At 44.5% G+C, this 20,120-nt stretch overlaps 1 protein-coding gene across 1 annotated transcript in view; it reads left to right on the top strand.

Annotated features, from left to right (window-relative positions):
* LOC120031208 (myocyte-specific enhancer factor 2D homolog) overlaps window positions 1-20,120 on the top strand; it is a 78,948-nt gene that overhangs the window by 51,542 nt on the left and 7,286 nt on the right. The window contains exons 4-9 of the mRNA XM_038976853.1: window positions 2,591-2,725; window positions 6,845-7,052; window positions 9,085-9,141; window positions 13,720-13,898; window positions 16,830-16,941; window positions 17,263-17,452. Of these exons, the coding sequence (XP_038832781.1) occupies window positions 2,591-2,725; window positions 6,845-7,052; window positions 9,085-9,141; window positions 13,720-13,898; window positions 16,830-16,941; window positions 17,263-17,452 (881 nt within the window). The remainder of the gene's footprint in view (window positions 1-2,590; window positions 2,726-6,844; window positions 7,053-9,084; window positions 9,142-13,719; window positions 13,899-16,829; window positions 16,942-17,262; window positions 17,453-20,120) is intronic.

The following is a 20,120-nucleotide window of genomic DNA, read 5'->3' as shown; positions in this document are numbered from 1 at the left end:
GTGCAAATCAATCCCAGAACAACAGCAAAGGACCTTGTGAAGATAATGGAGGAAACCGGTACAAAAGTATCTATATCCACAGTAAAACGAGTCCTATATCGACATAACCTGAAAGGCCGCTCAGCAAGGAAGAAGCCACAGCTCCAAAACCGCCATAAAAAAATCCAGACTCCGGTTTGCAACTGCACATGGGGACAAAGATCATACTTTTTGGAGAAATGTCCTTTGGTCTGATTAAACAAAAATAGAACTGTTTGGCCATAATGACCATCGTTATGTTTGGAGGAAAAGGAGGGAGGCTTGTAAGCCGAAGAACATCACCCCAACTGTGAAGCACGGGGGTGGCAGCATCATGTTGTGGGGGTGATTTGCTGCAGTAGGGACTGGTGCACTTCACAAAAAGGATAGCTGTATGAGGGAGGAAAAGTATTTGGATATTTTGAAGCAACATCTCAAGACATCATTCAGGAAGTTAAAGCTTGGTCGCAAATGGGTTTTCCAAATGGACAATGACCCCAAGCATACTTCCAAAGTTGTGGCAAAATGGCTTAAGGACAAAGTCAAGGTATTGGAGAACACCAGTGCTAGGGACAGAGAGTCTCTATTTTAATCAATCTCAACAAACGTACGTTGAGGTTTTTTTGTGGTTCCTGAAGCGCTGCCTATAAGCTTCAGGCACCAACTCATAAGCATGCAACACGGTTGTTTTAACTATATTGCACTGTAAACTGTCTTCCAGGGAGAGAGCAGCTACTACTTCCTGGGCTTTCCCAGACAATTTACATTGCAACAGGAGCGGCCAAACCTCGAGTGGCCAATGCAGCGCAATGGCCACACACTCAAACGCAGAGAAATAGTCATCAACTTCCGACTCCCGAAATGGAGGGACGAAAGCAATATTTTTACTCACATCGAAGTGGGCTTGATGACGGGCAGGTTGTGGAATCGCATTGGAGCCAGCGTCTAGCTCCAGTTGTCGGATCCTCACCTCCTTGTCGATTTTCATTTTCCTAATTTCTACATCAAACTTAATCTGTCTATCTTTTTGCTCCATTTACAAACGGGCCAGCCTCACCTTTAGCCTTGCAGTCCTGTCTGAACGACCCGAAGCAGAAGATAAAGGGTCATATCGGGGCAATGTAAAGGGTGTACGAGCAACTCCTTCCTCCGCGCCGTCCCCCGACATGGCATCGGAAGGTCTACCTGTCTCCTCTCCTGAAGCCTCCCTCTCCTCATCTTTCAACGAGAAATGAACCCTCCCTGACTAGCACCAAAAGCTCAGCCTTTCGGGCTTTCTCAGGGACGAAGATTCCATAATGATCAGCTATGGCGCAAAAGTCCACTTTACGCAACCCCACCAAACGATCAACAGAGGGCGCTTCAATAAACTGGGAGACTGTTGAGGCAGCCATGGTACACAGCAGCCTACTGGACACGCGTAACTAAACAAGTCATCCAAACTCACAACCTACCAGCACACCTCAATCACAGAGAGCTCAGAGCAGCAGGGTCCGGTGGGTTTAATGATCCCGGATGAGCCCCATTATGTTACGTACGCCTCTTGGAAGAGAGAACGCAACACCCTGCTACACTCAACTCCCCGTGGAGTGAAAGAGGTATGTGACTGTAGGTGCGGGTAAGGATGACAGAGGCAGAGAATATTACCGTTTACAGGGAATTTATTCTTCCTTCACACGGTAATTTGGGGAAAAAGGGCTGGACGGAACCAAAGCAAAGAAAGTTAAAGTTAAAGAGCCCCCTCTCCTACCTTACCTACCCCCTACTTACTTATTCTTAATGCCACCTGGTGTGCTAACCAAAATACAGGGGGTGGTCTGCCCAGGTCTTACCTAGTGTGCATAGACAGAGTACATACTACAGGTATATGTATGCCCGCAGGCCTCTTGCCTAAACACTCCCAAGGTGCCTTCCTCTTCCCCCCTTGACCCAAGTTAAACAATTTAAAGGCTATGCTACCAAATACTAATTGAGTGTATGTAAACTTTTGACCCACTGGGAATGTGGTGAAAGAAATAAAAGCTGAAATAAATCATTCTCTACTATTTTTCTGGCATTTCACATTCTTAAAATAAACTGTGTGATCATGTTATTTTAATGGACAAAACATTTGCTTTTCTTTCATCAAACAAAGACATTTTTAATTGACCCCAAACTTTTGAACTGTGTGTGTGTGTGTGTGTGTGTGTGTGTGTGTGTGTGTGTGTGTGTGTGTGTGTGTGGATGAAAATTGTTGTTGAAAATGTTAGTCATTGTCCAGTGATAACTCCTTATTTCAGACATCTTTGTTGATTTGTGTAGAGTAGACCTTTAAAGGGGGTTAGCTTCGAAACGGTCATAGATGTTGTGAACATTGACATTGACCTTCCTGGAATGGATCGATTTTAAATATTATCTGAGGCTCAGAATCATGTTACTGGTTTTGTTCGAATGCCATCGCTGTTCTTTTCCTTATCATTATTAGAATTTAAATGGTGGTACAGTCTGGTTAATGGGTGTTGTTGACATAATTGTGCATGAAAATGAAATGTTTTCCTCCTTCCTCTTCTTCTTCCTCCTCTAACCGCTTCAGACGTTGCGAAAGAAAGGCTTTAACGGTTGCAACAGCCCCGAGCCGGACGGCGACGACTCCATCGACCAAAGCCCGTTAAACGATGACAAGTACCGCAAGAACGAGGACCTGGATATCCTGTTCAAGCGCTATGGCGTGAGTACCATTGTCCTCTCGTCACGTTCTCTAACCTCCCTCTCTCTCCTCTCCTCTCTCCGTTGTGGGAACGAACGGACCAAGGCTCTGAACAAGAAAGAGCACCGGGACTCAGAGAGCCCAGACCCTGAGGAGCCCTTCTCCCTCACCCCCCACACTGAGGAGAAATACAAAAAAATTGACGAGGAGTTTGATAAAATGATGCAGAGCTATAGGCTGTCAGTGAGTACCGTGAGCTGTACCAGAACTGCTGTGTTACCGGACCGGACTGGATTTTACCCAGATCCGGTTGCAGACAGCAACCCAAATACTCACAGAGCACCCCACCACCCCCCACTCCTCTCCATCTCTCACCCACCTCTGTACCCACAATCCCCCTCTGATCGTGTGTGCCCGGGCAAGGATGTCGGGGCGCGGAGCTCAACAGTCTGATTGGAGAGTGGTCACAGATCTCAGGAATCATTCATAAGCTATTGACAGATTTCATAAAGACTACATAAAAGTGGCATATGAGGAAGCCATGGTAAACGGGGCATAACACATTCAAAGCAATACTTCTCATTATTCATTGTCACCCCATTGTTAGTGTGAGAAGAATGGTACAAATGAATGCTTTTCAAGGGCGTTAGTTTTACAGATAAAGTGTGACCATCTAGGTTTGGATAGGCCGTTCCTCATTTTCCAGGGTGTTTGTCAGACACTCTCCAGGGCTGCCTCGTAATTGGCACGCTGCCACGGTTCATTGCCTCTTTTATTCCTCTCTCCGGTGCCAATTTTTTTATGATTCATTATTTTCCACCAGGGCTCAATAATGCCATTAACGTCAGTTTAATGAGGAGCACTCAATTTCAACCAGGCTTCCTGTCTGATCTGGCCTCCCTATTGGTCACGAGGGATGGGACTTTGTCTATCGAGTTCCCGTCGGGCCAATGTGAAGGACTTTTTACTGCTCACAGGATGAGCTGAACTGGAGATATACACACCTATCCCTGACTTAAGCCCTGGTTTTTTAGAATGTATTATACAACATGTACTACAATGTATTGCGTAATCTGTATTATGCAGGATATTGTCACTAAGACAAAAAACCCAATGGTGATGGAAAGGTTTTGTTCTCCAAAACTGATAATATTATCACACACCCAACCACTCAGTTACATTAAAGCAGCGGTTCAGCAAAAAAGTTTGTCTCTCTATTGAATGAATTCAGTGAATACCACTTATCCTGAATTTAACCTAAGCCGTATCTCCAACACTTTGGTGTTTGTGGTGAGCTGAAATAACTCCTAAAAGCATTTCTGAGTAGAAAGAAGAAGAATAGAATTCATTCTGCCACCCCCTGGAGAGTGTAGCTCCCACCCCAGACGATTGGAAGCAAGCTTGCACTGGCTTTGGCCTCCCATCCCCCACCTTGCCCGGCACACCTTTCACAGGGCCTACTGTAGCAAACGGAAGCATACAGCACCAATCTCCCTCAACAGCATCATAATCTACCAACATGACAGCTAGGGGGCTGGGATATACACGCTTAATCCCACTCGTACTGCAATCCCCGGAGTCGAGTAGAAAGTGCTAGGGAGCATAGGGAGGCTAGGCAGGCTATAGGGATGTACAGGATTATAAGGCAAGACTGGAACTTGCCAATTGGTGACACAGCTGATTTAGCTTTTCAGATTTAAGAGATGTTCCTTAATATTGTTTGCAATGTTATGTGTTGTTTGTTTGAAATTGACTGTGACTGTCAGAAACTTTGTACTACAAAGAGAGACAAATTTTCCTTATTTCTCTGTCATTTGAAGTTATTTTAGAAATCTTTAAAGCGCTTGTTTTCCCTCCTGTATTCCAACAATACTAAGATAAAAGCTGAGCATTATTTTTGTGAAACGATTCGATCTAATTGCATTATACAGAGTATTCACTGGTGAGATCAACATTGTAGTCAAATATCAAGGACCTTTAAAGGTCAACCGAACGTTGTTCGAAAGTTGTTTTTGTGGTTTTAATCCATCACTGCTAACAAATAGGATGAGACGTTTCCTAAAGTTGAAAGGGAAACTTTCAAAGGCTTCTAGGACAAGAGGGAGGGAAGGAAAGTAGGGCATGAGTTTAATTCATTCTGATACCCTCGCATCTAGGAAATACACCAATGTAGCGCGCCGCTGAGAAAAATAGGTTTGTTTTTTGTTATGCTGTTGAAGGCCTTGAGCTGCCTTCAATGAACCCACTTAGCCCGAGGAAAAGCTGAAAGACTATTATTTATCCAATATGATTCATTTTAGGGCCGTTATAATGCCACGCACTTGACACAATGAATGAGTCACTCTACTCTAGTATTAAGATTATGCACACTGACAGTTATCTGACCTAACTTAGCAATACCACTGAATAACTTGTTATCCAAGAGATATCTGTCCAAATGGCACAGCACAGTTTAGTGTACATCAGTGTAGTATTAAACAGTATTTTAATGAGTGTACGATAAGTGTATGTAGGAAGTGCTGTCCCAGTGTTGTATGCTCCACGTTTCCACACCTCTGCCCCCTCACACTAACCCCACTTCCATCCCTCCACCCATCCATCCATCCCTCCCTCCTCTCTGCCTGGCCAGTGTGCAGTGCTGCAGTGCTGTAACCTTCTGCCTTATATTGTAGACTACCTCTCCAGACGCCAGACCTGCCCACCAGCATGCCCAGTAGGCTTACCCATTTGGGCTTTCTCTGTCTCTCTCTCTGTCTTTCTTTGTCTTTCTCTTTATTTCTCTTTTCTCTTTTTTTTCTTCTCTCCCCTACCCTCACTTGCGCTTTCTTTCTTTCTCTGCCTCTTTCTCTCTCAGTTTCTGGTGCTCTGGGATTTGAGACATCTCTATTACTGTGGAGTCCAAGGCAGATTGGTTTTGTCACCATAGTACCCTGAACATTTGTGCCATATACAGCATATTGAGTGAAGTTGTGTACGTGACATGACACCCTCGCAGGTCTAATGGGTCAGAAGAGCTACAGCACTAGTGACAGCCCGGATGCCTTTCTGTCTTTACGTTACCTAGCACTGTTGTTGTTCGTAACTAGAACAGGATAATGCAGACACAGACTAATACTCAGTCTACTAAAATGCTATAAAGAAAGGAAAAGGTTACACTCAGTCTCGCCACATTGACAAATAGTTTGTCACAAGAATGACAGGACTCTTATCAGATTATGACAGATACAATACAAAACACACAATATCAAAAGAACTTAGTCTCCTCTGCTCTCCTTTCTTCCCCTGTATAGCATCACACATAGATCCCAGATGTAAACTTGTGGAATACGCTGTAGGCTAACGGGAAGGAAGGTCGATATGATGGACAGAGTAGAGCATCTTCTTTCTCTCTCTTTAAACTGGGTCCCACTCAGCACATACAGTACCAGGCCACGCTTGGCCCATATTCTATATATAGAGGCCCTGCCTGCTTTCTGCCATGATGAGGAAAACAGGGTGAAATGGGTTACAGGCAGAAGAGTGGACAACCCTCGCCTGGGTCCTGTCTCTGACTAGGACCTGGTGTTCGGCTGGGTCACACGGCTAGTATTATTTAGCTGACTCAGGACCTGTTCAAAGCTATTTGCTAACTACACTTCTTATACTTTGAGAAAGCAGTCCTTGATACTTTAGAGAACGTTTTAGTGACTAGTTATATACATTTTTAAGGATAAACGTTTACTTCAAGGTAAAAGTTAGAAAATTAGCAGTCAACTTCTCAGGTAGAGGCTACATATCAGATACTCAAATTTCCAAGCTCTGTGCAAAAATATAATAAAAAAAACAGACAAACAAAGACTTCCCCCCCCATAGTATCTTTAATTGCAGGGAAAATTGAAGAGAAACTATGTGAGGTCATGAGATGTATAATATGACATGTCACCAATAACCAATGCAATAACAATCCCATGTAGCTTTTATGATGTACACATAACCTTGCATGTGATCTGAAAGCAAACACTTTTTCAGCTTCTTGTTTCCACACTTGTGTGTGCTTGTGCGTGCACATGCTTCTGAGAGTGTGTGTTAGTGTCTTTAACATTATATATGTGCCCATCGTGCGGTTACATTTCTAAGCCCCTCTTCCTATCTCTCCTCCAGTCAGCCGTCCCACAGCCCACCTTCTCCATGCCCGTCACGGTGCCAGTGTCCAATCAGAACGCTCTCCAGTTCAGTAACTCTGGCGGCCTGGTCACCACCTCCTTCGTCACCTCCACCCTCACAGATCCCCGCCTGCTGTCACCACAGCAACCATCTCTCCAGAGGAACACTGGGTCTCCAGGGTTACCACAGCGACCGGCCAGCGCAGGTAAGGAACAGAGTGGACGGTGGTTAATGGTTGACTTCATCACAAGTTCACGTTTTATTTGTCACATGCACAAGTACAGTGACATGCTTAACTTGCAACCCATACACAACAGTGCAGTAATTTTGAAAAAATGCATTATCAAAATAGTATAACTAATAATACAAAATAAAAAACAGGAGAAATAAGAGAGGAAGCTATATACGGGGGCAGTGCCAATACAACATGTGCAGGGATACTGGAGTATTTGAGATGTACTGTACATGTAGGCAGGGATTAGGAGTGTCTGGTAGTAGGATAGATGATGATAATAATAATAGTAAACAGTATGGCAGCAGCATAAGTTGTGTGTGTGTGTGCGCACGCTCAAGAGTGTAAATGAAGGCGTGATTGGCGGATTATACAAAACATTAAGAACACCTGCCCTTTTTATGACAGACTGACCAGGTGAAGGCTGTGATCCCTTATTGATGTCACTTGTTAAATCCACTTCAATCAGTGTAGATGAAGGGGAGGAGACAGGTTAAAGAAGGATTTTTAAGCCTTGAGACACGGAGTGTGTATGTGTGCAATTCAGAGGGTGAAAGGGCAAGACAAAATATTTAAATGCCTATGAACGGGGTCCGGTAGGTGGCAAGCGCATTGGTTTGTGTCAAGAACTGCAACGCAGCTGGGTTTTCCACGCTCAACAGTTTCCCGTGTGTATCAAGAACGGTCCACCACCCAAAGGACATCCAGCCAACTTGACACAACTGTGGTAAGCGTTGGAGTCAACATGGGCCAGCATCCCTGTGGAACGCTTTCGACACCTTGTAGAGTCCATGCCCCGATGAGTTGAAGCTGTTCTGAAGGCAACAGGGTGGTGCAACTCAATATTAGGAAGGTGTTCATAATGTTTGGTATACTCAGTGTACATGTAAACAGGGCTGAAAAGTGACTGGTAGCAGGAATATATAAATACTTATGGTAATATACTAATGGTAATATATACATGTAAACTGGATAAATGGTAATGACAATCAATAATCAATGAGCAGCAGCGTAGTGGTAGTAATAGATCTAATCAATAATCATTTTAGCAGCAGGGGAGGTGTGAGGGGGAGCAGTAGTTGTTAGCCAATGAACAGTCTTATGGCCAAGGGATATAAGCTTTGGTAATCTTTCAGGCCTTTCTCAGACACTGCCTAGCATGTACGTCCTGGATGGCTGGGAGCTCAACCCTAATGATGCACTTGGCTGTCTGCACCGCCCTCTGTAGGGCCTTCCTGTCGAGGGTGGTGCAGTTGCCATACCAGACAGGATGCTCTCGATGGTGCAGCTGTAAATGTTCCTAAGGATCTGAGGGGCTCTGCCAAATCGTTTCACCCACATCTGTGCTGGTGTCAGAGGACCATGTTAAGTCCTCAGTAATGTGAACACTGAGGAACTTGAAGCTCTTGACCCTCTCCACTGCGGCCCCGTCGATATGGATTGGGGTGTGCACCCGCTCCGGTTTCCTGTAGTCCACAATCAGCTCCTTGGTCTTGCTGACGTTGAGGGAGAGGTTGTTGTCTTGGCACCACACTGCCAGGTCTCTGACCTCCTCCCTGTAGGCTGTCTCATCGCCGTTAGTGATCAGGCCTACCATCGTCGTGTCATCAGCAAACTTGATGATGGAGTTAGTTGTGCGTGGCCACACAGTCGTGGGTGAACAGGGAGTACAAGATGGGGCTAAGCACACACCCTTGGGGGGCCCCCTGTTAAGGATCAGCGTGGCTTAGGTATTGTTGCCTACTCTTACCACCTGAAGTTTATCCATCAGGAAGTCCAGGATCTAGGGAGGTGTTCAGTCCCAGGTTCCTGAACTTGGTGACGAGCTTGACGGGCGCTATGGTGTTGAAGTCTGAGCTGTAGTCGATGAACAGCATCAATGTTATGGATTCAGCATTGTTCATGTTCTTCATGTTTTCTTAGCAATTGTTACCATTCACATCCACTCGTATGTGCAACTTGTCCTTTTCAACATGGCCGTCGTCTTCTGTTCTTCCCTCCACAGGTGCTCTATTAGGAGGTGAACTGAACAACTCCAACGGAGGATGCCCGAGCCCAGTTCGTAAGTGACGTCTACTTCTGCTAAAATACCTAGTTGTGTTTGAGTAGTTTTTACTTAGCAAATAAGATGATACCGTATACACAGTGAACTGCGTCTCTCTGTTGTAGCTGTGACAATAGATTATTAGCTTGTTAGTTTTGACCCTTCATGTCTTTCCTTGACGTGATGGGAGTTGTGGGTTATAGTAAAGCATAAAAGGTGTATGGATTACACTTTGGGACAGACTCCACTGTTTGATGGAAGAGAAAAAGACGTCAGGATAGCTGGTCGATGGCAACCGCCACAAACACTGACACTTATGTACTCAAACACACACATACACACACACCTGTTGGCCAGCGACAGCTGAGGGTCACAGGAAAGCCACTTGTAAAAAGCCCAGGGGGTTGATGGGAAAGAGAACGAGAGAGAATGAAAGACTGAGGATAAAAGGGAGAAAGAGGGGTAGAGACATGAATGACATGAACACTCTGGCCTAGCATCTCCACCGTCTCCTCACCCCCCTTCTGTCTCCCCTGACACTGCTTTCTCCCTCCCTCTGTCTGTACTTCTCTCCCTCTATCGCAGCTGTTCCCCCATGTCCCCCCCCCTTCCACACACACACACTCCAATCCCTCCTGGTTCAAACTGTACCTTGTCTTGGCAGAACCATCTCCTCAGAGGTGACTTTGACACCGGCCAGAGCCTCACTTCTAATCTAATTCCTCTCGGCATACAGTCAGTGGTAGATGACAATATTATCAGATATTGTGCTACAATATCTTCCCCAAAACTGAATGACTGTATTATTGTATTGAGAAGAATATGTTTTTCTATTTATGACTTTCTATTTGTGACAAATCTTAATTTACATTTTGTGAGCATAGGTTCGGCTTTCACATTGATATCAATGAAGGACTCGTACGACAATGAGTTACACACTCATATCTGAAGTTTCAGAATCAGACCCAAGTCACAAAGTCATGGAACAGGGACCACAGTAGTCACAATGCCTTTCTCTCGCTAAACTGGGGTTGTCTCAGTAACCCTCCAGTGCAGTAAACAGAGCAGTGGTCCCAAGACGCAGCTCAAGTGACTCACCCTGCTAGCCCGCTGTCTCTCTCTCTCTCTCTCTCTCTTCCCCCTCCTCTCTCCACATCCCGTCCTCCTCCCCCTCGCTCTGTCGTTCTCAGCTGTTGAACACAGAACCAGGCTCTGGGCTCAGGGAATGTCACCATTGACGTCACCCGGCATTCCTGAGATTCCCACACCCGGCACTGGGTGTAATAGGAGTAGAACCTGGGAGAGAGAACACACACACACACACTCACACTCACACAGCACATACACTCACACAGGTATACACTAAAACAGATATGGTGATGCATACATACAACACATAAACACTTAGAAACATACATGAAAGTACAGTTGGAGTCAGAAGTTTACATACACTTAGGTTGGAGTCATTAAAACTGTTTTTTCAACCACTCCACAAATTTCTTGTTAACAAACTATAGTTTTGGCAAGTTGGTTAGGACATCTACTTTGTGCATGACACAAGTCATTTTTCCAACAATTGTTTACAGACAGATTATTTCACTTATAATTCACTGTATCACAATTCCAGTAGGTCAGACGTTTACATACACTAAGTTGACTGTGCCTTTAAACAGCTTGGAAAATTCCAGAAAATTATGTCATGGCTTTAGAAGCTTCTGATAGGCTAATTGACATAATTTGAGTCAATTGGAGGTGTACCTGTGGATGTATTTCAAGGCCTACCTTCAAACTCACTGCCTCTTTGGTTGACATCATGGGAAAATCAAAAGAAATCAGCCAAGACCTCAGAAAAAAATTGTAGACCTCCACAAGTCTGGTTCATCCTTGGGAGCAGTTTCCAAACGCCTGAAGGTACCACGTTCATCTGTACAAACAACAGTACGAAAGTATAAACACCATGGGACCACGCAGCCGTCATACCGCTCAGGAAGGAGACGCGTTCGGTCTTCTAGAGATGAACGTACTTTGGTGCGAAAAGTGCAAATCAATCCCAGAACAACAGCAAAGGACCTTGTGAAGATGCTGGAGGAAACAGCTACAAAAGTATCTATATCCACAGTAAAATGAGTCCTATATCGACATAACCTGAAAGGCCGCTCAGCAAGGAAGAAGCCACTGCTCCAAAACCGCCATTAAAAAGCCAGACTACGGTTTGCAACTGCACATGGGGACAAAGATCGTACTTTTTGGAGAAATGTCCTCTGGTCTGATGAAACAAAAATATAACTGTTTGGCCATAATGACCATCGTTATGTTTGGAGGAAAAAGGGGGAGGCTTGCAAGCCGAAGAACAGCATCATGTTGTGGGGGTGATTTGCTGCAGGAGGGACTGGTGCACTTCACAAAAAGGATGGCATCATGAGGGAGGAAAATGATGTGGATATATTGAAGCAACATCTCAAGACATCAGTCAGGAAGTTAAAGCTTGGTCGCAAATGGGTCTTCCAAATGGACAATGACCCCAAGCATATTTCCAAAGTTGTGGCAAAATGGCTTAAGGACAACAAAGTCAAGGTATTGGAGTGGCCATCACAAAGCCATGACCTCAATCCCATAGAAGATTTGTGGGCAGAACTGAAAAAGCGTGTGTAAGCATAGAGGCCTACAAATCTGACTCAGTTACACCAGCTCTGTCAGGAGGAATGGGCCAAAATTCACCCAACTTATTGTGGGAAGCTTGTGGAAGGCTACCCGAAATGTTTGACCCAAGTTAAACAATTTAAAGGCAATGCTACCACATACTAATTGAGCGTATGTAAACTTCTGACCCACTTGGAATGTGATGAAAGAAATAAAAGCTGAAATAAATAAATTTCTCTACTATTATTCTGACATTTCACATTCTTAAAATAAAGTTGTGATCTTAACTGACCTAAGACAGGGAATTTTTACTTGGATTAAATGTCAGGAATTGTGAAAAACTGAGTTTAAATGTATTTGGCTAAGGTGTATGTAAACTTCCGACTTCAACTGTATACTTACACAAATACATGCATGGATGAACATTCACATAGACACATAATGAATGTGAATTCTTACACTCTAGAGCCCTGTTGTTCAAAGAGCCCAGGGCCTGGGGCCAACATCTGACTAACACACGTTCTTTCTCCTCCTCCTTCTCCCTCTATTGCTGGGGTAGATGAGTGAGTGTCCGGTTTCTTAGAGGAAGGACTGAGCGAGTGTCTGTGTCTGCTAGGTCGGGTACAACACAAAAAGCCACCATCGCCCTGTTCCACTTTTCCCTCGGCTGTGGCTCACACTCACCTAAATTCCCATATTCCAATCCCTAAACACCCCAGTACAAAGTTACCTTCACTGGCTGCCCAGAGTTCTCTATTCAGTTGTGAATGGCGTGAGCAAACTTATGATAACTGTTACGCATTTGTATGTTTGATGGAGGTAGTGTGTTATTGATACTGCTGCCACAAATGAGTCTGGAACAAACATCTTTCTCTCCTTGCCACCCGTGTGTGTGTGTGTGTGTGTGTGTGTGTGTGTGTGTGTGTGTGTGTGTGTGTGTGTGTGTGTGTGTGTGTGTGTGTGTGTGTGTGTGTGTGTGTGTGTGTGTGTGTGTGTGTGTGTGTGTGTGTGGTGTGTGTGTGTGTGTGAACGAACTGAAGTATGTGTGACTGAGATGAAACGGTGTCACATGCTGGTAGCATCTGGGACACGTCATGGAGCAACTTTTATCTGCTGTCGCAGAACCCTGCCCAGCTCTAGGGATTGTGTGAGCGTGCGTGCGTAGTTGTGCGTCTGACTGTGTGTCTGCCCACAGTATGTGCGTATGTCTCTTGTATCTCTCTCTCTGTCTCTCTCTCTCTCTCTCTCTCTCTCTCTCTCTCTGTCTGTGTGTCTACTGTCTGTGTTTGCCTGGTTGTGTTCCTGACAGTGCTGGGAAAGTCCCCCGCTCCCCCATCCACACAGTGAGCCTGTCTTTCTTTGAGTCAACTTCTCCTTTTAACCAAGTAAGGGGAAATCAGTCTGACGGTCTGTCCCATGGCAAGAAGGAATGCTGTTGTCTGAGTAGCTTGATGCTGTCCCAGATTAACACTGCTCACCATTGAGCCGTTCGATGGATAGACCTTCATAATGAGTGAAACCAAAACGAAGCGTACGCTGTTTGATTTGTAAACGATACAAATATTAGAGGTATTTATTCGTTTTTTATTGTGTCTTATGAGACAACAACACATTAGGAGGTTGGAATGTCTTGAGTAATAACAAAAGGTTGTTTCTCTTAGGGGTGTGTCACATGACATGAACTAAAGGGGACTGTCTGAATGTTGACATACTGTAGGGATGCCGTAGGGTTGACATAGGTGTGACATTGCTCCTGTAGAGAAAAGCTATGACGTTTTGTAGTGTTACAGTGTAATGCGTGAAAGGGTCAAACGAGTAATGTTTACAGATTCATGCTATTATTCACAGTGTTACATTTGTCCTACAGTAAGTGAGAGGTATACACACACCACATAAACACTCCATACATTCCTTAACACCATATTAATATCTCCTCTCCGTCTCCCTCTCAACCAGCGAACGGCTACATCAGTGCCAGGGCCTCCCCCGGCCTCCTCTCCGTCTCCAACGGCAACAGCCTGGGGAAAGTAGTCCCGGCCAAGTCTCCACCTCCGCCCAGCCCTCAGATGGTGAACAGCCGCAAGCCTGATCTCCGGGTCATCACCTCCCAGAGCGGCAAGAGCCTGATGCAGCTGGTGAGCCGCAGAGAGATCCACTACGGGAGCCCTACTGGCCCAAACTGAGTCTGTTGTTTCCTCACATTGATAAATGCTTCATTGGTGTCCCGCCAGTCACAAAACAATGGGGTGCTGAATCTTTCTGAATTTTTGGTATTTGGTATTTTATTAGGATCCCCATTAGCTGTTGCAAAAGCAGCAGCTACTCTTCCTGGGGTCCACACAAAACATGAAACATAATACAGAATGACATAATACATCAATAGACAAGAACAGCTCAAGGACAGAACTACATTTAAAAAAATGAAAAGGCACACAGCCTACATATCAATGCATACACACAAACTATCTAGGTCAAATCTCTGTTCCTTCTGAGATAAACATTAATACCAAAACGAAGCGTACGCTGTTTGATTTGTAAACGGTTGAAATATGAGAGGTATTTATTTATTATTGTGACTCAACTCAACACATTTTAGGAGGTTGGGATGTCTACAGTAAGAACAACGTTTTGTTTCTCAGAGTGGTGTCACTCGGAAGTTCACATTTTTCTACAAAACAGATGCTGAGTCATTATTAGTTTATATATTAGTAATTGAACAATTAATAGGACAGCAATTATAGTAAGATTAAATTCAAAGGTTGATTTTGGCACTCAAACTGAGTGTGGCTTTAGACTGTGCTAAAGAAGAATTGACGTCAAAATGCATCCGTGCATCTCGTCATAATTACTGTTCTGAATTTGATATTTTCGTGAGTGCGTGAGGAAATAGCCCCCTGGATGCTGATCTGAGTTCAGTTTTGCATTTCCCCTTAATGAGCCCAATGGTTAAGGTTAGGATTGGGGGCTGATCCTAGATCAGCAGGTTAGTACAGAGCTGTAACCCGTGTTCTCTGTCCTACTGCCCCCTGCAGACCGATGAGGAGCTGGAGTTGGTGAGTGAGGTGAATAGAAACTCCTCCTAGACTTGACTGTGGTTGCTGTGTCAACACTGTGGTCTCACAGGCATGAGTGTCATACTGATATACTGTCATACTGGTATATTAGTAAATCATTAGTATACAGTACTTACAGTGTAGTATCGAATAGGAGCACAGTACAATGTACAGTACCAGTCAAAAGTTTGGACACACCTACTCATTCCAGGGTTTTTCTTTATTTTTACTATTTTCTATATTGTAGAATAATAGTGAAGACATCAAAACTATGAAATAACACATATGGAATCATGTGGTAACCAAAAAGTGTCAAATAGCCCTCACACAGCCTAGAGGTGTGTTGGGTCATTGTCCTGTTGTAAAACAAATGATAGTCCCACTAAGCGCAAACCAGATGGGATGGCGTCCGGCTGCAGAATGCTGTGGTAGCCATGATGGTTAAGTGTGCCTTGAATTCTAAATAAATCATAGACCGTGTCACCAGCAAAGCACCCCCACACCATCACACCACCTCCATGCTTAACGGTGGGAACCACACATGCGGAGATCATCCGTTCACTTACTCTTGTGGATCACAAAGACACGGCGGTTGGAACCAAAAATCTCAAATTTGGACTCATCAGACCAAAGGACAGATTTCCACCAGTCTAATGTCCATTGCTCGTGTTTATTGGCCCAAATAAGTCTCTTCTTCTTATTGATGTCCTTTAGTAGTGATTTCTTTGCAGCAATTCGACCATGAAGGCCTGATTCACACAGTCTCCTCTGAACAGTTGATGTTGAGATGTCTGTTACTTGAACTATGAAGCATTTATTTGGGCTACAATCTGAGGTGCAGTTAACTGTACTGAACGTATCCTCTGCAGCAGAGAACTCTGGGTCTTCCATTCCTGTGGCAGCCAGTTTCATCATAGCGCTTGATGGTTTAACTGGCCTTCATGTCTTAAAGTAATGATGGACTGTCTTTTCTCTTTGCTTATTTGATCTGTTCTTGCCATAATATGGACTTGGTCTTTTACCAATTAGGGCTATCTTCTGTATACCACCCCTACCTTGTCGCAACACAACTGATTGGCTCAAACGCATTAAGAAGGAAAGAAATTCCACAAATTAACTTTTAACAAGGCACACTTGTTAATTGAAATGCATTCCAGACTACATCATGAAGCTGGTTGAGAGAATGAAGCTGGTTGATAAAATGCCAAGATTTTGCAAAGCTGTCATCAAGGCAAAGGGTGGCTACTTTGAAGAATCTCAAATATAAAATATATTTTGATATGTGTGTTATTTCATAGTTTTGATGTCTTCACTAGTATTCTACAATGTAGAAAATAGAAAAAATAAAGAAACCCTGGAGTAGGTGTGTCCAAACTTTTGACTGGTACTGTATGTTATAGAATAGTGTGTAGCCATGTATACATACTATGTGTGGTAAATCCAAAATGGAGCAAAAGCTCTCTCTGTGAATGCATTGTATGTATCTTAGCACGTGCATGGGTCAACTCCATGTGTGTGTAATCCATGTCGGGTTGGGCAGGAGGAGGTCATTGTGTGTAGTCTACAGTATTCTCTGGAGTGTGTGTATCCATTGACTAGGACAAACTGTTACAAGGTGACACCAATGGCACAATGACCTCCACCCCTGGAGCATCTGAGCCCCGACTCACACACTTATCACCCCGCACCAACACACACATAAACACAATCACTTTATTGCTCACTCTGGTTGTTCTGCCCGATGCATGCCTCTCATTCAATCCGCATGACTCTCCATTGAGTGGAACTCTTCCTAACACCTCTACCAACTCTTCTTTCACGTGGCCGTGAATGTTGGTGTTTCCGTGTCATAAAGAAGTCAAGAACCGTACAGGCCAGGATGTTCCCACCTTTGTTTGTATTTGATACTGTTAGTGAATGTCATGGTACCTCGTGGGCACAACATTTTTGGTTTAAAATAAGTCTTTACTTCCTGATGTTCAAGAGTCTTTCCTGTGTCCTCTGTCTTTCCAGAATGCTCAGCGGTTAGGTGGTTCTCAAGGGAACCTGTCCACGCCAGTGGTTTCCGTGGCGACTCCCAGTCTCCTAGCCCCCTTCTCCGCCATGCAGACGACCTACAACACTGGTGAGTAAAAGAGGACAAGGGTACTCTCTGCTCACGGGCAATTGGGCACACACTGTATGTCTGTAGTGTGTCTTATTAAAGCAAGTGTATTAGGACCCGTGGATGATAGAAACACAAGGGTGAATACTTTTGATTAGTTTATTCAGTTATTCTCTTTTTGTCAGTCTGCTCTATAATTGCCCTAATTGGCAAAGGCAGAAATGAGCACAATTTACCACTATAAGTGAATCCTATGCATATTCACTTTGATCAATGTGTGAGTATTTCTCTCCCTTTCTCTCTATCTCTCTCTCCCCCTCCCTCCCCTTCCCTCTATCTCAGAGTACCAGCTGACAAGTGCAGATCTCACTGCGCTCCAGACATTCACGCCATCAGGGCTGCTGCCTAGCAACATGTCCACCTGGCAACAGCAACCAGCAGTGTCTCAACAGCAGCAACAGCAGCAACAACAACAACAGCAGCAACAACAACAACAACAACAGATTAGCTTGGCGTCACTCAGTAACTTGGTGTAAGTACACTTCACCGGTCACTCTATTGTATGAGTGTAGCTAGCTACATAAGTGTGGCTAGCTGCACCCAAAACCAGTGGTATTCAAAGTTGGGGTCGTGACCCCTTGTGGGCTCATGGGGGAACTGTAGTGGGTTTGCCCCCCCCCCCCCCCCCCCCCAAATAATGTAAATAATAATAATACAATTAAAAGTACATATTATTGTGTGGAACAATATACAAAAAAACTATTATTGAGTAAATATATTTATTGCTTTCTTCTCATTTTGATGAGATGAAAATGCAATTCATTGAAGGTTGTGTCATTAGATTTTAACATTGTGTCGCTAGATTTAAGGTGGGATGGGGGAAATTCTTGGGTTAAAAATGAGGTCCCCAGAAATTCTAGCTGAAATAATTGGGTCCCCACTGCCCTAAACCGATATCTGCGTTTAGGGCAGTGAGATTCAGAGAATTAACCCAAACCCTTTCCCAAAACTATGTGACCAATCTAGTAGTAACTCCTCTCCTATGCCATCCCTCTGTACCTACCTGTTCTATAGCCCATAAACACACATGCACTTACTGTATGCACACAATTTCATCAGCAATTCTGACTCACCAAAGCCGTGCATCAATGGCATTTGACATGAAATGAAGGATTTTTCCTCGAGAGCAGCTTAGCGTGGTTGCTAGCTACAATAAAGACCCAAACTGTGAACACCTCCGACCGTCACTGGTATCCACTAGCTATGGTATAGTATGCATCAGAGGAGGCTGGTGGGAGGAGCTATAGGAGGACAGACTCATTGTAATGGCTAGAATGGAATATATGGAACGATATCAAACATATGGAAACTCCGTTCCATTGATTCCATTCTATACATTACAATGAGCCCATACTCCTATAGCTCCTCCCACCAGCCTCCTCTGGTATGCATGTACCTCCACTTTGAGTTTGAGTATGTCTGAGAGGCTGACCTAAATAACTCCCTCTCCCTTAACATCTCCCCACGTGGATCCAAGATAACTAGGTTTAGGTGTGCATTGACCACCTGCTGAAGGCTAATGCTAGCTAGTGATCCTCATTAGCCATCAGCTTTGTCTCGTTACTTGTTAGAGCTAAATGCAGGTTTCTATGATCGTGGCGGCTAGGCTAGCCGCGGGGTAGCTGTATGTAACCGCCTGTTTGTTCTCCCCCTCTTGTCCACAGCATGTGGGGCGCAGAGAAACAGAACGGGGAGATGGCTAACTGCATCTCCAATTTCGCTGCTAACCTGAGGTGAACGAATTAGCATCTAGCGCTACATGTGTGGTTATCGTCATGCTTTTCCTGTCTGTCGTATCAAATTAAGTTTGTGCGGCTCTCAGGTTGGGTTCAATTCTTAAGAACATAATGAAGGTATAACAGTTTAGATTCCATGTAACCTACACTGTATATTTAAAAATGTTAGCCCTTTTTCTCCCCAATTTCGTGGTATCCAATTGGTAGTTACAGTCTTGTCCCGTCGCTGCAACTCCCGTACGGACTCGGGAGAGGCGAAGGTTGAGAACCATGCGTCCTCCGAAACACGACCCGCCAAGCCACACTGCTTCTTGACACACTGCTCGCTTAAACCGGAAGCCAGCCGCACCAATGTGTCGCAGGAAACACCATACACCTGGTGACCGTGTCAGCGTGCATGCGTCAGCCCATCACAGGAGTCGCTAGAGTGCGATAGGACAAGGAAATCCCGGCCGGCCAAACCCTTTTAAATCTTGTTTCTAAGGCTTTGAGTGTTGGAACCAAAGAGAGAAATATGCAGGAATATGGCAGCCGCCCCGCGCTGTGTGTGTCAGTCTCACAGGACAGCATTGACTCACACACACACACAAACACACACCAAGAATGAGTAATGTAGTCCTCCTTTTTTGTCTTGAAGCACAGGTCTATTTATCTCTATATCACCTGGATGGCCTGACAGTAAGATCAATAGTCAAGATTTCACCCATCCATACTTCATATAGATCAGTGAAACTGCTGCTTCAAAGTAAGGCACTTGAACAAACCGTTCTCATTTTGCCCTGAAGAGCACGTTCCTCCCACGATTTGTTCTCTCACACAAGCTTTTGATTACATAGGCTATACGTACAGTCCCACTGTTTTTGTTATTTATTCCCTTGCACGGTAGCCGCAGTGAGCAGACACTTCCAATCAAAGGTGATTGACGGTTTTGCACTGCGAGCCTCGTGTTCCCTGTCAGCCCTGGTTACTCGCCGTGGGAAGCGAGGAGGAAATTATTTCTGCTGGGTTTTTTCTCCCCTTCCTTCTCTTGCACTGAGTGGCCAGTCATTCCAGAGCCTCCAGTAAAGACTCACTGCAACTAGCGTGCACCTGTTGACTAGCACACCAATCTAAATGTTAATGCTGTGTCAAGGGTGTCCCGCTAGCCTTCCCGCGTTGACTTGTTTACTTGTTTATTGAATAGTTTTCCACACGTGAATTGCTGCCTTCAGCCTTGCAGGATGTGTTGGTCTCTATGTTTGAAGAACCCAGCTGATGCATTCAGGAGAGAAAGGGTCTGAGTTGAGGAGGTTTAAGGGGTTTTGGAGAAATGGTTCCTGTTTAGGGAACATGTCTGTCTGTCTGTCTGTCAGTCATTCTGTCCTTGCATTAAGGACATGTCCTTTTGCATTGGAGAAATGGTGC

This window comes from Salvelinus namaycush, chromosome 37, assembly GCF_016432855.1.
Source record: "Salvelinus namaycush isolate Seneca chromosome 37, SaNama_1.0, whole genome shotgun sequence".
Taxonomy (NCBI): Eukaryota; Metazoa; Chordata; class Actinopteri; order Salmoniformes; family Salmonidae; genus Salvelinus; species Salvelinus namaycush.
Note: the sequence above shows the minus strand (reverse complement) of the source record. Positions and strands in the feature narration are given on the sequence as shown.